This window comes from Oncorhynchus keta, unplaced genomic scaffold (genome assembly GCF_023373465.1).
Source record: "Oncorhynchus keta strain PuntledgeMale-10-30-2019 unplaced genomic scaffold, Oket_V2 Un_scaffold_2042_pilon_pilon, whole genome shotgun sequence".
In the NCBI taxonomy this organism is placed as follows: Eukaryota; Metazoa; Chordata; class Actinopteri; order Salmoniformes; family Salmonidae; genus Oncorhynchus; species Oncorhynchus keta.
Window position 1 is genome coordinate 277,501 of NW_026290857.1, and position 15,866 is coordinate 293,366.

At 44.9% G+C, this 15,866-nt stretch overlaps 1 protein-coding gene and 1 long non-coding RNA gene across 15 annotated transcripts in view; both read left to right on the forward strand.

Annotated features, from left to right (window-relative positions):
- trip13 (thyroid hormone receptor interactor 13) overlaps window positions 1-14,265 on the forward strand; it is a 19,618-nt gene extending 5,353 nt beyond the window's left edge. Inside the window, exons 4-14 of one of the 2 annotated variants that reach the window (XM_052514963.1) lie at window positions 4,159-4,285; window positions 4,390-4,445; window positions 4,643-4,733; window positions 5,269-5,341; window positions 5,595-5,658; window positions 5,822-5,908; window positions 9,089-9,195; window positions 9,681-9,834; window positions 12,653-12,765; window positions 12,955-13,024; window positions 13,221-14,265. In XM_052514963.1, coding sequence (XP_052370923.1) covers window positions 4,159-4,285; window positions 4,390-4,445; window positions 4,643-4,733; window positions 5,269-5,341; window positions 5,595-5,658; window positions 5,822-5,908; window positions 9,089-9,195; window positions 9,681-9,834; window positions 12,653-12,765; window positions 12,955-13,024; window positions 13,221-13,316 — 1,038 coding nt within the window. In that variant the 3' untranslated portion in view covers window positions 13,317-14,265. Of the gene's footprint in view, window positions 1-4,158; window positions 4,286-4,389; window positions 4,446-4,642; window positions 4,734-5,268; window positions 5,342-5,594; window positions 5,659-5,821; window positions 5,909-9,088; window positions 9,196-9,680; window positions 9,884-12,652; window positions 12,766-12,954; window positions 13,025-13,220 lie in introns of those variants that run through there. The other variant, XR_008130176.1, reaches the window with a different exon arrangement.
- Window positions 9,967-11,489, forward strand: LOC127928062 (uncharacterized). Of its 13 annotated transcripts, none has more exons than XR_008130190.1 (3): window positions 9,967-9,981; window positions 10,619-11,157; window positions 11,345-11,489. It is a non-coding gene; the product is annotated as an uncharacterized LOC127928062 (long non-coding RNA). The 13 variants fall into 13 exon arrangements; XR_008130179.1 differs by lacking the exon at window positions 9,967-9,981 and adding an exon at window positions 10,016-10,030; XR_008130180.1 differs by lacking the exon at window positions 9,967-9,981 and adding an exon at window positions 10,065-10,079.
- Window positions 14,266-15,866: the final 1,601 nt, after the last annotated feature.

Sequence of the window (15,866 nt, forward strand, 5' to 3'; positions counted from 1 at the left end):
AGTTGGCTACGTGGTGAGTTGATGCCTATTCGGCAGCTAGTTGGCTACGTGGTGAGTTGATGCCTATTCGGCAGCTAGTTGGCTACGTGGTGAGTTGATGCCTATTCGGCAGCTAGTTGGCTACGTGGTGAGTTGATGCCTATTCGGCAGCTAGTTGGCTACGTGGTGAGTTGATGCCTATTCGGCAGCTAGTTGGCTACGTGGTGAGTTGATGCCTATTCGGCAGCTAGTTGGCTACGTGGTGAGTTGATGCCTATTCGGCAGCTAGTTGGCTACGTGGTGAGTTGATGTGAGTTGATGGTGAGTTGATGCCTATTCGGCAGCTAGTTGGCTACGTGGTGAGTTGATGCCTATTCGGCAGCTAGTTGGCTACGTGGTGAGTTGATGCCTATTCGGCAGCTAGTTGGCTACGTGGTGAGTTGATGCCTATTCGGCAGCTAGTTGGCTACGTGGTGAGTTGATGCCTATTCGGCAGCTAGTTGGCTACGTGGTGAGTTGATGCCTATTCGGCAGCTAGTTGGCTACGTGGTGAGTTGATGCCTATTCGGCAGCTAGTTGGCTACGTGGTGAGTTGATGCCTATTCGGCAGCTAGTTGGCTACGTGGTGAGTTGATGCCTATTCGGCAGCTAGTTGGCTACGTGGTGAGTTGATGCCTATTCGGCAGCTAGTTGGCTACGTGGTGAGTTGATGCCTATTCGGCAGCTAGTTGGCTACGTGGTGAGTTGATGCCTATTCGGCAGCTAGTTGGCTACGTGGTGAGTTGATGCCTATTCGGCAGCTAGTTGGCTACGTGGTGAGTTGATGCCTATTCGGCAGCTAGTTGGCTACGTGGTGAGTTGATGCCTATTCGGCAGCTAGTTGGCTACGTGGTGAGTTGATGCCTATTCGGCAGCTAGTTGGCTACGTGGTGAGTTGATGCCTATTCGGCAGCTAGTTGGCTACGTGGTGAGTTGATGCCTATTCGGCAGCTAGTTGGCTACGTGGTGAGTTGATGCCTATTCGGCAGCTAGTTGGCTACGTGGTGAGTTGATGCCTATTCGGCAGCTAGTTGGCTACGTGGTGAGTTGATGCCTATTCGGCAGCTAGTTGGCTACGTGGTGAGTTGATGCCTATTCGGCAGCTAGTTGGCTACGTGGTGAGTTGATGCCTATTCGGCAGCTAGTTGGCTACGTGGTGAGTTGATGCCTATTCGGCAGCTAGTTGGCTACGTGGTGAGTTGATGCCTATTCGGCAGCTAGTTGGCTACGTGGTGAGTTGATGCCTATTCGGCAGCTAGTTGGCTACGTGGTGAGTTGATGCCTATTCGGCAGCTAGTTGGCTACGTGGTGAGTTGATGCCTATTCGGCAGCTAGTTGGCTACGTGGTGAGTTGATGCCTATTCGGCAGCTAGTTGGCTACGTGGTGAGTTGATGCCTATTCGGCAGCTAGTTGGCTACGTGGTGAGTTGATGCCTATTCGGCAGCTAGTTGGCTACGTGGTGAGTTGATGCCTATTCGGCAGCTAGTTGGCTACGTGGTGAGTTGATGCCTATTCGGCAGCTAGTTGGCTACGTGGTGAGTTGATGCCTATTCGGCAGCTAGTTGGCTACGTGGTGAGTTGATGCCTATTCGGCAGCTAGTTGGCTACGTGGTGAGTTGATGCCTATTCGGCAGCTAGTTGGCTACGTGGTGAGTTGATGCCTATTCGGCAGCTAGTTGGCTACGTGGTGAGTTGATGCCTATTCGGCAGCTAGTTGGCTACGTGGTGAGTTGATGCCTATTCGGCAGCTAGTTGGCTACGTGGTGAGTTGATGCCTATTCGGCAGCTAGTTGGCTACGTGGTGAGTTGATGCCTATTCGGCAGCTAGTTGGCTACGTGGTGAGTTGATGCCTATTCGGCAGCTAGTTGGCTACGTGGTGAGTTGATGCCTATTCGGCAGCTAGTTGGCTACGTGGTGAGTTGATGCCTATTCGGCAGCTAGTTGGCTACGTGGTGAGTTGATGCCTATTCGGCAGCTAGTTGGCTACGTGGTGAGTTGATGCCTATTCGGCAGCTAGTTGGCTACGTGGTGAGTTGATGCCTATTCGGCAGCTAGTTGGCTACGTGGTGAGTTGATGCCTATTCGGCAGCTAGTTGGCTACGTGGTGAGTTGATGCCTATTGGTGAGTTGGCAGCTAGTTGGCTACGTGGTGAGTTGATGCCTATTCGGCAGCTAGTTGGCTACGTGGTGAGTTGATGCCTATTCGGCAGCTAGTTGGCTACGTGGTGAGTTGATGCCTATTCGGCAGCTAGTTGGCTACGTGGTGAGTTGATGCCTATTCGGCAGCTAGTTGGCTACGTGGTGAGTTGATGCCTATTCGGCAGCTAGTTGGCTACGTGGTGAGTTGATGCCTATTCGGCAGCTAGTTGGCTACGTGGTGAGTTGATGCCTATTCGGCAGCTAGTTGGCTACGTGGTGAGTTGATGCCTATTCGGCAGCTAGTTGGCTACGTGGTGAGTTGATGCCTATTCGGCAGCTAGTTGGCTACGTGGTGAGTTGATGCCTATTCGGCAGCTAGTTGGCTACGTGGTGAGTTGATGCCTATTCGGTGGTGAGTTGATGCCTAGCTAGTTGGCTACGTGGTGAGTTGATGCCTATTCGGCAGCTAGTTGGCTACGTGGTGAGTTGATGCCTATTCGGCAGCTAGTTGGCTACGTGGTGAGTTGATGCCTATTCGGCAGCTAGTTGGCTACGTGGTGAGTTGATGCCTATTCGGCAGCTAGTTGGCTACGTGGTGAGTTGATGCCTATTCGGCAGCTAGTTGGCTACGTGGTGAGTTGATGCCTATTCGGCAGCTAGTTGGCTACGTGGTGAGTTGATGCCTATTCGGCAGCTAGTTGGCTACGTGGTGAGTTGATGCCTATTCGGCAGCTAGTTGGCTACGTGGTGAGTTGATGCCTATTCGGCAGCTAGTTGGCTACGTGGTGAGTTGATGCCTATTCGGCAGCTAGTTGGCTACGTGGTGAGTTGATGCCTATTCGGCAGCTAGTTGGCTACGTGGTGAGTTGATGCCTATTCGGCAGCTAGTTGGCTACGTGGTGAGTTGATGCCTATTCGGCAGCTAGTTGGCTACGTGGTGAGTTGATGCCTATTCGGCAGCTAGTTGGCTACGTGGTGAGTTGATGCCTATTCGGCAGCTAGTTGGCTACGTGGTGAGTTGATGCCTATTCGGCAGCTAGTTGGCTACGTGGTGAGTTGATGCCTATTCGGCAGCTAGTTGGCTACGTGGTGAGTTGATGCCTATTCGGCAGCTAGTTGGCTACGTGGTGAGTTGATGCCTATTCGGCAGCTAGTTGGCTACGTGGTGAGTTGATGCCTATTCGGCAGCTAGTTGGCTACGTGGTGAGTTGATGCCTATTCGGCAGCTAGTTGGCTACGTGGTGAGTTGATGCCTATTCGGCAGCTAGTTGGCTACGTGGTGAGTTGATGCCTATTCGGCAGCTAGTTGGCTACGTGGTGAGTTGATGCCTATTCGGCAGCTAGTTGGCTACGTGGTGAGTTGATGCCTATTCGGCAGCTAGTTGGCTACGTGGTGAGTTGATGCCTATTCGGCAGCTAGTTGGCTACGTGGTGAGTTGATGCCTATTCGGCAGCTAGTTGGCTACGTGGTGAGTTGATGCCTATTCGGCAGCTAGTTGGCTACGTGGTGAGTTGATGCCTATTCGGCAGCTAGTTGGCTACGTGGTGAGTTGATGCCTATTCGGCAGCTAGTTGGCTACGTGGTGAGTTGATGCCTATTCGGCAGCTAGTTGATGGCTACGTGGTGAGTTGATGCCTATTCGGCAGCTAGTGAGCTACGTGGTGAGTTGATGCCTATTCGGCAGCTAGTGAGCTACGTGGTGAGTTGATGCCTATTCGGCAGCTAGTTAGCTACGTGGTGAGTTGATGCCTATTCGGCAGCTAGTTAGCTCGGTGAATTGATCATGTTGCTTTGTATATATTGTTTGTTGGAAACCTTGTACTTACAACATTGTTGGAACAGATTTCTGTTGGAACATTCCACAAACTATACCCACCCGGATGAGTCCCAAATGTCACCCTATTCCTTATCCAGTGCACTACTTTAGACCTGAGCCCTGGTATATAAAAAGCAGTAGTGTACTATAAGACACATGTTTGGGTTGTTTTCCTCATACAGCCCATAGATCTGAAGAGCTGCAGTCTGTCCATCCACATCTTCACCCTGAATGATGACGGGCCCAGCACTCTGAACCTGGAGGAGGAGGAGGAGCTCTCTGCAGCCAATCACTGGCTCTTACCAGCCGGTGGGCGGGCCCATGTTAACAGATTCTACTAATTGACTTTTCTATATGTAGTTCTATGGTTGCCAGGGTTGATGTTTTCTTACTCCCATGTGTGTGTTTTTCAGCTGAGTTCCATGGCATCTGGGAGAGTCTGGTCTATGAGAGCGGAGTCAAAACACAGGTAAGAAACATTTAGGATACGTTCCAAATGGTACCCTACGGGCCCGTAGTCCACTACATAGGGCATACGGCTCCATTTGGGAATCAACCTTAATAACCTTGTGTTATTAACAGAGTGTTATAGAGAGATGTCAGTGGTACTACATTGATGTAATTATTTGACCTCCATCCTGTTGTCTTTCTCTTTTCCCCTCTAAGCTCTTGGATTACGTCTCAACCACAATTTACTTCTCTGACAAAAACGTGGACAGCAACCTGATCTCATGGAACCGAGTTGTTCTGCTTCATGGTAACAGAAGCAGGACCTTGAGAACTTGACACATTAATATAATAATAAATATGATATTATGATATAATATAGTAGTAAATTTGATATTAATGTATAATATCTTATGATTATTCCAATGTGCTGTATATAATATGATAATATAATATAGTAGTAACTTTGATATTAATGTATAATATCCTATGATTATTCCAATGTGCTGTATATAATATGATAATATAATATAGTAGTAACTTTGATATTAATGTATAATATCCTATGATTATTCCAATGTGCTGTATATAATATGATAATATAATATAGTAGTAACTTTGATATTAATGTATAATATCCTATGATTATTCCAATGTGCTGTATATAATATGATAATATAATATAGTAGTAACTTTGATATTAATGTATAATATCCTATGATTATTCCAATGTGCTGTATATAATATGCCTCAAATATGGATGTGTCAACTATGATGCATATACATGTGATATCTGTAAAAAGCGATATGATTTAGATTGTGTGTCTATATTTGTACCACGTTAGGACCCCCGGGCACAGGGAAGACGTCTTTGTGTAAAGCTCTGGCCCAGAAGCTGTCAATCCGACTATCGAACCGGTAAGAGAGAGCTCTCACTCTGAGGAAAGGGCTTTGGCAGAATCTGGTTGGAGAATGTTTTTCACCACCTCTAGCCATTCTACCACGTACTGTATTCCCAAACGTAAATGTACATATTGTCCTGGTTTTACCTTGTATTTTAACATGAATGTTGTATTCTCTATTAATCAATGCGATATCCATGTAATTCAGTGTCTTGTGACGTCCATATGGGTCCTATGAACTTGAACTTCCTGTCCTGTTCTTCCTGCAGGTACTCTTACGGGCAGTTTGTTGAGATCAACAGCCACAGTTTGTTCTCCAAGTGGTTCTCTGAGGTGCAGTTGGCTCTTCCTGCTTCTCGTTACATGTCTCATTTAATTTACTGGAATAGACGTTATTAATCCCACAAGGGGAAATTGGATTTGTCCACAGCATCAACACGTATAAATGATTATTGGTATTGTTTGACTGAAAACATGTAATGTGTCTGTCTTCCAGAGTGGGAAACTGGTCACTAAGATGTTCCAGAAGATCCAACAGCTGATAGATGACAAGCAGGCTCTGGTGTTTGTTCTCATTGATGAGGTAAAGCAGGCTCTGGTGTTTGTTCTCATTGATGAGGTAAAGCAGGCTCTGGTGTTTTGTTCTCATTGATGAGGTAAAGCAGGCTCTGGTGTTTGTTCTCATTGATGAGGTAAAGCAGGCTCTGGTGTTTGTTCTCATTGATGAGGTAAAGCAGGCTCTGGTGTTTGTTCTCATTGATGAGGTAAAGCAGGCTCTGGTGTTTGTTCTCATTGATGAGGTAAAGCAGGCTCTGGTGTTTGTTCTCATTGATGAGGTAAAGCAGGCTCTGGTGTTTGTTCTCATTGATGAGGTAAAGCAGGCTCTGGTGTTTGTTCTCATTGATGAGGTAAAGCAGGCTCTGGTGTTTGTTCTCATTGATGAGGTAAAGCAGGCTCTGGTGTTTGTTCTCATTGATGAGGTAAAGCAGGCTCTGGTGTTTGTTCTCATTGATGAGGTAAAGCAGGCTCTGGTGTTTGTTCTCATTGATGAGGTAAAGCAGGCTCTGGTGTTTGTTCTCATTGATGAGGTAAAGCAGGCTCTGGTGTTTGTTCTCATTGATGAGGTAAAGCAGGCTCTGGTGTTTGTTCTCATTGATGAGGTAAAGCAGGCTCTGGTGTTTGTTCTCATTGATGAGGTAAAGCAGGCTCTGGTGTTTGTTCTCATTGATGAGGTAAAGCAGGCTCTGGTGTTTGTTCTCATTGATGAGGTAAAGCAGGCTCTGGTGTTTGTTCTCATTGATGAGGTAAAGCAGGCTCTGGTGTTTGTTCTCATTGATGAGGTAAAGCAGGCTCTGGTGTTTGTTCTCATTGATGAGGTAAAGCAGGCTCTGGTGTTTGTTCTCATTGATGAGGTAAAGCAGGCTCTGGTGTTTGTTCTCATTGATGAGGTAAAGCAGGCTCTGGTGTTTGTTCTCATTGATGAGGTAAAGCAGGCTCTGGTGTTTGTTCTCATTGATGAGGTAAAGCAGGCTCTGGTGTTTGTTCTCATTGATGAGGTAAAGCAGGCTCTGGTGTTTGTTCTCATTGATGAGGTAAAGCAGGCTCTGGTGTTTGTTCTCATTGATGAGGTAAAGCAGGCTCTGGTGTTTGTTCTCATTGATGAGGTAAAGCAGGCTCTGGTGTTTGTTCTCATTGATGAGGTAAAGCAGGCTCTGGTGTTTGTTCTCATTGATGAGGTAAAGCAGGCTCTGGTGTTTTGTTCTCATTGATGAGGTAAAGCAGGCTCTGGTGTTTGTTCTCATTGATGAGGTAAAGCAGGCTCTGGTGTTTGTTCTCATTGATGAGGTAAAGCAGGCTCTGGTGTTTGTTCTCATTGATGAGGTAAAGCAGGCTCTGGTGTTTGTTCTCATTGATGAGGTAAAGCAGGCTCTGGTGTTTGTTCTCATTGATGAGGTAAAGCAGGCTCTGGTGTTTGTTCTCATTGATGAGGTAAAGCAGGCTCTGGTGTTTGTTCTCATTGATGAGGTAAAGCAGGCTCTGGTGTTTGTTCTCATTGATGAGGTAAAAGAATAGCCTCAGTGGTGCTTTTCCTGGTCAGGTCATGTGGTAGGAACAGGCTCAGGTGTTTGTTCTCATTGACAACTGAAGGCCCAGTTATTTGTACTCATGTAACTGCAGGGCCCAGTTATCTCCTACACATGTAACTGCAGGGTTTGTTAACTCCTACACATGTAACTGCAGGGCCCAGAATAACTCCTACACATGTAACTGCAGGGTCTAGTGTTTGTTCTAATTGCAGGGAGTTAAAGCCTAAATGTAACTGCAGGCCCAGTTATCTTTGTAACTCAGGGCCCAGTTAAAGCCTACACATGTAACTGCAGTGTTTGCCCAGTTGATGATGTAACTGCAGGGCCCAGTTAACTTCATTGTAACTGCAGGGCCCAGTTAAAGCCTCACATGATGTAACTGCAGGCTCTGGTGTTTGTTCTCATGTAACTGCAGGCTCAGTTTTGTTCTCATGTAACTGAGCCCAGTTAAAGCAGGCTCATGTAACTTTGTTCCCAGTTAACTCCTACACATGTAACTGCAGGGCCCAGAATAACTCCTACACATGTAACTGCAGGGTCTAGTGTTCCTTCTCATGTAATTGCAGGGTCAGTTGGTGTTTGTTCTCCTGAGGTAATGTAACTCAGGGCCCAGTTTGTTCTCATGTAACTGCAGGCCCAGTTAAAGCCTACACAGGTAACTGCAGGGTTTGTTATCTCCTACACATGTAACTGCAGGGCCCAGTTAACTCTCATTAACTGCAGGGCCCAGAATAACTCCTGGTGTTTGTAACTTTTATTTATTTTTCCTTTTATTTAACTAGGCCCAGTTAACTCCTCACATGTAACTGAACAAATAACTCTTACACATGTAACTGCAGGGCCCAGTTAGGAACATGTAACTGCAGGGCCCAGTTAACTGCCTTGTTGCAGGGCCCAGTTAACAACACATTTGTAACTGCAGGGCCCAGTTAAAGCCACACATGTAACTGCAGGGCCCAATAACTCTAACATGTAACTAGGCAGTTACCCTCACATGTAACTGCAGGGCCCAGTGAAAGCCTACAACATGTAACTGCAGGGCCCAGTTTTCCTGGTCATGTCACTGCAGGGCCCAGTTAAAGCCACACATGTAACTCCAGGGCCCAGTTAAAGCCTACACATGTAACTGCAGGGCCCCAGTTAACTCCTACACATGTAACTGCAGGGCCCAGTTAAAGCCTACACATGTAACTGCAGGGCCCAGTTAAAGCCTACACATGTAACTGCAGGGCCCAGTTAAAACCTACACATGTAACTGCAGGGCCCAGTTAACTCCTACACATGTAACTGCAGGGCCCAGTTAAAGCCTACACATGTAACTGCAGGGCCCAGTTAAAGCCTACACATGTAACTGCAGGGCCCAGTTAAAGCCTACACATGTAACTGCAGGGCCCAGTTAAAGCCTACACATGTAACTGCAGGGCCCAGTTAAAGCCTACACATGTAACTGCAGGGCCCAGTTAAAGCCTACACATGTAACTGCAGGGCCCAGTTAACTCCTACACATGTAACTGCAGGCCCCAGTTAAAGCCTACACATGTAACTGCAGTGTCTAGTTAAAGCCTACACATGTAACTGCAGGGCTAAGTTAACTCCTACACATGTAACTGCAGGGCCCAGTTAAAGCCTACACATGTAACTGCAGGGCCCAGAATAACTCTGTGTTTGATGACCAGGTGGAGAGTCTGACGGCAGCGCGGAAAGCCTCCCAGGCCGGAACGGAACCATCAGACGCCATCCGAGTGGTCAACTCTGTCCTCACACAGCTGGACCAGATCAAGCGGTCAGTCAGACATGTTCAGTTCATCTGCTGTGGTGGGTCACACATTAAACCCCATAGATTCAGAGGCAACAGCTCATGAAAGCTCTGTTTAACATGACTTCCTATTACTGGTCAAAAGTAGTGCACTATATACAGAATAGGGGGCCATTAGCCTTATAGGCCTTGGTCAAAAGTAGTGCACTATATAGGGAATAGGGGGCCATTAGCCCTATAGGCATTGGTCAAAAGAAGTGCACTATATAGGGAATAGGGGGCCATTAGCCCTATAGGCATTGGTCAAAAGAAGTGCACTATATAGGGAATAGTGGGCCATTAGCCCTATAGGTATTGGTCAAAAGAAGTGCACTATATAGGTAATAGTGGGCCATTTGGGATATATCCATGTTCTCTACAAGTGGCTGTTGCATTCTACCACTTCATCCTCCGTCCTCCAGTGTGTTGGTGTGTATGTCGTTTAGCCCAGCTGATCTTCCTGTATATCCCAGGCATCCTAATGTTGTGATCCTGACCACCTCCAACGTGACAGAGAAGATAGACCTGGCGTTTGTGGACAGAGCTGACATCAAGCAGTACATTGGCCCTCCGTCTGTAGAGGGCATCTTCAACATCTATCTGTCCTGTCTGGAGGAACTGATGAAGGTAAAAACACACCAACATCTCTCTGTCCTGCCTGGAGGAACTGATGAAGGTATGAACACACCAACATCTCTCTGTCCTGCCTGGAGGAACTGATGAAGGTATGAACACACCAACATCTCTCTGTCCTGCCTGGAGGAACTGATGAAGGTATGAACACACCAACATCTCTCTGTCCTGCCTGGAGGAACTGATGAAGGTATGAACACACCAACATCTCTCTGTCCTGCCTGGAGGAACTGATGAAGGTATGAACACACCAACATCTCTCTGTCCTGCCTGGAGGAACTGATGAAGGTATGAACACACCAACATCTCTCTGTCCTGCCTGGAGGAACTGATGAAGGTATGAACACACCAACATCTCTCTGTCCTGCCTGGAGGAACTGATGAAGGTATGAACACACCAACATCTCTCTGTCCTGCCTGGAGGAACTGATGAAGGTATGAACACACCAACATCTCTCTGTCCTGCCTGGAGGAACTGATGAAGGTATGAACACACCAACATCTCTCTGTCCTGCCTGGAGGAACTGATGAAGGTATGAACACACCAACATCTCTCTGTCCTGCCTGGAGGAACTGATGAAGGTATGAACACACCAACATCTCTCTGTCCTGCCTGGAGGAACTGATGAAGGTATGAACACACCAACATCTCTCTGTCCTGCCTGGAGGAACTGATGAAGGTAAAAACACACCAACACACCTCTTTCCTGTCTGGAGGAAGTGATGAAGGTAAAAACACACCAACATCTCTCTGTCCTGCCTGGAGGAACTGATGAAGGTATGAACACACCAACATGTGTATTTAATGAATACAGTCGGACCTCTTTGGGAATGGAGGTTGTTTGGAACACTGAGTTGTCTGTAACTTTAAAATGTGTCAGTCTGTAACTCTGGGGTTGGTAACTTTAAAATGTGTCAGTCTGTAACTCTGGGGTTCGTAACTTTAAAATGTGTCAGTCTGTAACTCTGGGGTTCGTAACTTTAAAATGTGTCAGTCTGTAACTCTGGGGTTCGTAACTTTAAAATGTGTCAGTCTGTAACTCTGGGGTTCGTAACTTTAAAATGTGTCAGTCTGTAACTCTGGGGTTCGTAACTTTAAAATGTGTCAGTCTGTAACTCTGGGGTTCGTAACTTTAAAATGTGTCAGTCTGTAACTCTGGGGTTCGTAACTTTAAAATGTGTCAGTCTGTAACTCTGGGGTTCGTAACTTTAAAATGTGTCAGTCTGTAACTCTGGGGTTCGTAACTTTAAAATGTGTCAGTCTGTAACTCTGGGGTTCGTAACTTTAAAATGTGTCAGTCTGTAACTCTGGGGTTGGTAACTGTTGAGTTTCTACCGTAGAATACAGTGACTCTGTTATTGAGGTGTCCTTTCACTGACACGTTTGTGTTCAGTAAGGTCTTTAAAATGTGTCAGTCTGTAACTCAGGGTTAAAAAAATGTGTCAGTCTGTAACTCTGGGGTTCGTAACTTTAAAATGTGTCAGTCTGTAACCTGGGGTTCAGGTAACTTTAAAATGTGTCAGTCTGTAACTCTGGGGTCCGTAACTTTAAAATGTGTCAGTCTGTAACTCTGGGGTACGTAACTTTAAAATGTGTCAGTCTGTAACTCTGGGGTTCGTAACTTTAAAATGTGTCAGTCTGTAACTCTGGGGTTGTAACTTTAAAATGTGTCAGTCTGTAACTCTGGGGTAACTTTAAATTCAGGTAATCTGATACTACTTGAAAATGTGTCAGTCTGTAACTCTGGGGTTGATAACCCTTTAAAATGTGTCAGTCTGTAATCTGGGGTTGATAACTTTAAAATGTGTCAGTCTGTAACTCTGGGGTTCGTAACTTTAAAATGTGTCAGTCTGTAACTCTGGGGTTGTAACTTTAAAATGTGTCAGTCTGTAACTCTGGGGTTGTAACTTTAAAATGTGTCAGTCTGTAACTCTGGGGTTGTACTACCTTTAAAATGTGTCAGTCTGTAACTCTGGGGTTGTAACTTTAAAATGTGTCAGTCTGTAACTCTGGGGTTGATAACCCTTTGAGAAATGTGTCAGTCTGTTGTATCTGGGGTTGATACTACCCTTGAAAATGTGTCAGTCTGTAACTCTGGGGTTGTAATCTTTAAAATGTGTCAGTCTGTAACTCTGGGGTTGTAATTTTAAAATTGATACTAGTCTGAGAACTCTGGGGTTGTATCTTTAAAATGTGTCAGTCTGTAACTCTGGGGTTGGTAACTTTAAAATGTGTCAGTCTGTAACTCTGGGGATTGTAATTTAAAATGTGTCAGTCTGTAACCCTGGGGTTCGGAGTAACTTTAAAATGTGTCAGTCTGTAACTCTGGGGTTCGTAAGGTTTTAAAATGTGTCAGTCTGTAACTCTGGGGTTTGTAACTTTAAAATGTGTCAGTCTGTAACTCTGGGGTTGTAAAAAATATTTAAAATGTTTCAGTCTGTAACTCTGGGGTTTTAATTTAAAATGTGTCAGTCTGTAACTCTGGGGTTGGTAACTTTAAAATGTGTCAGTCTGTAACTCTGGGGTTCGTAACTTTAAAATGTGTCAGTCTGTAACTCTGGGGTTCGTAACTTTAAAATGTGTCAGTCTGTAACTCTGGGGTTCGTAACTTTAAAATGTGTCAGTCTGTAACTCTGGGGTTGGTAACTGTTGAGTTTCTACCGTAGAATACAGTGACTCTGTTATTGAGGTGTCCTTTCACTGACTCGTTTGTGTTCAGTACCAGGTCTTCACAAAGGTGTTGTACCGAAACATCAACAGAGGTTAAAAATAATGGGTGAGTTATTTTTCCTTTTTCTACGTTGTGTGTAGTGCCAGATCGTGTACCCCAGACAGCCACTGCTGACCATGTTTGAGCTGGAGACCATGGGCTTCAGGGAGAGCAAGGTGTCGGAGCTCAGCCTGGTTCTCAGGGACATCGCCATGTGAGTCCCAGCCCTCCGTAGCGTTGACGTTCATATCTCAGACCTGCCACCGAGCTACTACCCTTGAGAAGTGTGTGTGGATTGTATCGGAGTAGAATTGATACTACCCTTGAGAAGTGTGTGTGTTGGATTGTATCGGAGTAGAATTGAAAGATGTTTTGTGCTTATTTCTCTTGTTGACTGTTCCAGAAAGAGTAAAGGTTTTAGTGGCAGAGCGCTGAGGAAACTACCCTTTTTGGCCCATGCTCTTTTTGTGAAGGTTTGTAAACGTTTTCAAATGTTTCACGCAGCATGCAAACAGTTTAAAAAAATATATTTAAAAAAACTTTTTAAACATTAATTCAATGGGAAGATATTTTTATCTAAAATAAACTGTAGTATTTTCATATGGAAAGAGTGCTACTCATTGCGTTCCTATGCAACAACAATCTGACTTGCCTATGATTCCTTACCAGACCCCGACAGTGGCCCTGGAGAGGTTCCTGGAGGCCATGGACCTGGCAGTGGACAAACAGATAGAGGAGAGGGACAACCTGGTCAACTGTCTGTGATCTACAGGGACACTGTCTCAAATATCACCTTATACCCTTTATAGTGTCTGTAGGGATCTGGTCAAAAAGTAGTGTGCTAAATATGGAATAGGGTGTCATTTGGGACCGGTCTCAGACAGTCTGGACCTGTTTTACCCAACGGTTGATGGAAACGGTCTCTTCTGGTATTTCATGTACATTTTATTTCCTGGTTAAACAATATACATTTATAATCATATTTTTCTAACCACTTCAACGTGGACCAATTAGAGTTTTCTCACAGACAGTGTGTTTTACCATTTAGAGTACTATATTAAAGATGGCAGCCGCCAACCAGTCGGTCATGTTCTGTGGAGACTTCCTGAAGCTGGTGTTGCTACTGCCGAGCGTCATCAACATTAGGTGCGTTCTCAGCACGTTTTAAAAAGCTACCGTATTAAGCCTGAGATGCAGTCCTCTCTTGATACGTGTGACTGTATGGCTTTAATTTCCTAAACCAAGACGGCGTGTCCCGAATGGCACCCTATGATCCCTATGCATTGCACTACTTTGGACCGGGACCCATAGGGCTATGGTCAAGCGTAGTGCACTATATAAGGGAATAGGGTGCGATATGGGAGGCGACCCATATGTTGTTTACAGCACATGTATTCATGACTCTGTCTGCTTGTCTGATGTTTTCTATGTGAGCATGTTGTTTCCTATACGTTTCAATAGGTGCTATTAGAAACACAGCCTTTCTGCTATTGTAAAGGAATGCAGATGCCCCGAATAGGAGAGCTTCAATGGAAATGTACAAATTCTGATTTAATTTCTAATCCCGTGGATGGTTTTTTGATACTCAAGGATGTTCCATGTATTGTGTGCTGCCATCATATGGTCTCTTCATTTAAACTCAGGATACACATGTTCATAACTGACCCTGTTTATTTATATATAAAACATTGCATTATTCAACTCTTTAAAACGCCCTTTGACTCATTTTGAGTTTGTCAAATACACTGCCCACACGATAAACATGTGATTTCATCATGATTGGCTAACAGGTCGTATTCATTAGTGCACACTGTAGCAAAACGTTTTGCAACGGAAGCGTTACTCCCAAGTGCTCTAATCTACAATATGATGTCAAGGATTCTGTTGCAAAACAGTTTGCTTTGGTGCACTAATGAATATAACGGTCTGTTTCTGAATGAGCCCAGACCTGCCTTCCTCTTGATGAATACAAGCCCAGAATCCCCCAGGGTGAAATTCCCCTTTAAAGTGTGAAGGGGGAAAATGTGTCTTGTAGAACCCAATGTCCTGTGGTGTTCCACCACTGGGTGGCGGAATAACACAGTTCTCCTCCAATCCTGTAATGAACTTTAATGGCCTTCTGTTTGCTCTGTAACTGATATCTAACATCTATATACCTTTATTAACATGGGGCCATAGCTTTGTATTTCCTGCAGAAATTCAACAAGGAGAATTTCAATTATACCGACTACTGGTCATTTGAACACAAACCTTTCTGATTGGTACAGCAGAACATTATCACCTGATGCTGAGTTACAGTAACTTCCTGTTGTTCAGCTCACTGAGAACTGATCATAACAATACTGTAGTTTACTGTATGACCTAAAGACCAGTCTGGATACCTTGTTATCTCTGCTGCTTTCCTAATGTCACCCTATTCCCTATATAGTGCACTCTACAGGAAATAGGGTACACTGCACTATAGGGTATACTGCACTACAGGGAATAGGGTATACTGTAATATACAGGGAATAGGGCACACTGCACTACAGGGAATAGGATATACTGCACTACAGGGAATATGGTACACTGCACTACAGGGAATAGGGTATACTGCACTATACAGGGAATAGGGTATACTGCACTATACAGGGAATAGGGTATACTGTACTATATAGGGAATAGGGTATACTGTACTATATAGGGAATAGGGTGTAGTGCACTACAGGGAATAGGGTATGCTGTACTATGTGGTATAGGGTATACTGCACTATATAGGGTATGCTGCACTATACAGGGAATAGGGCATACTGTACTATAGGGAATAAGGTATTCAGCACTATATAGGGAATAGGGTATACTGTACTATACAGGGAATAGGGTATACTGTACTATATAGGGAATAAGGTATTCAGCACTATATAGGGTATACTGTACTATATAGGGAATAAGGTATTCAGCACTATATAGGGCATACTGTACTATATAGGGAATAGGGTATACTGTGCTATACAGGGAATAGGGTATACTGTACTATACAGGGAATAGGGCATACTGTACTATATAGGGAATAAGGTATTCAGCACTATATTGGGTATACTGTACTATACAGGGAATAGGGTATACTGTACTATATAGGGTATACTGTACTATAGGGAATAGGGTATACTGTACTATAGGGAATAGGGTATACTGTACTATATAGGGAATAGGGAATAGGGTATACTGTACTATACAGGGAATAGGGTATACTGTACTATATAGGGAATAGGGTATACTGTACTATATAGGGTATACTGTACTATAGGGAATAGGGTATACTGTACTACAGGGAAT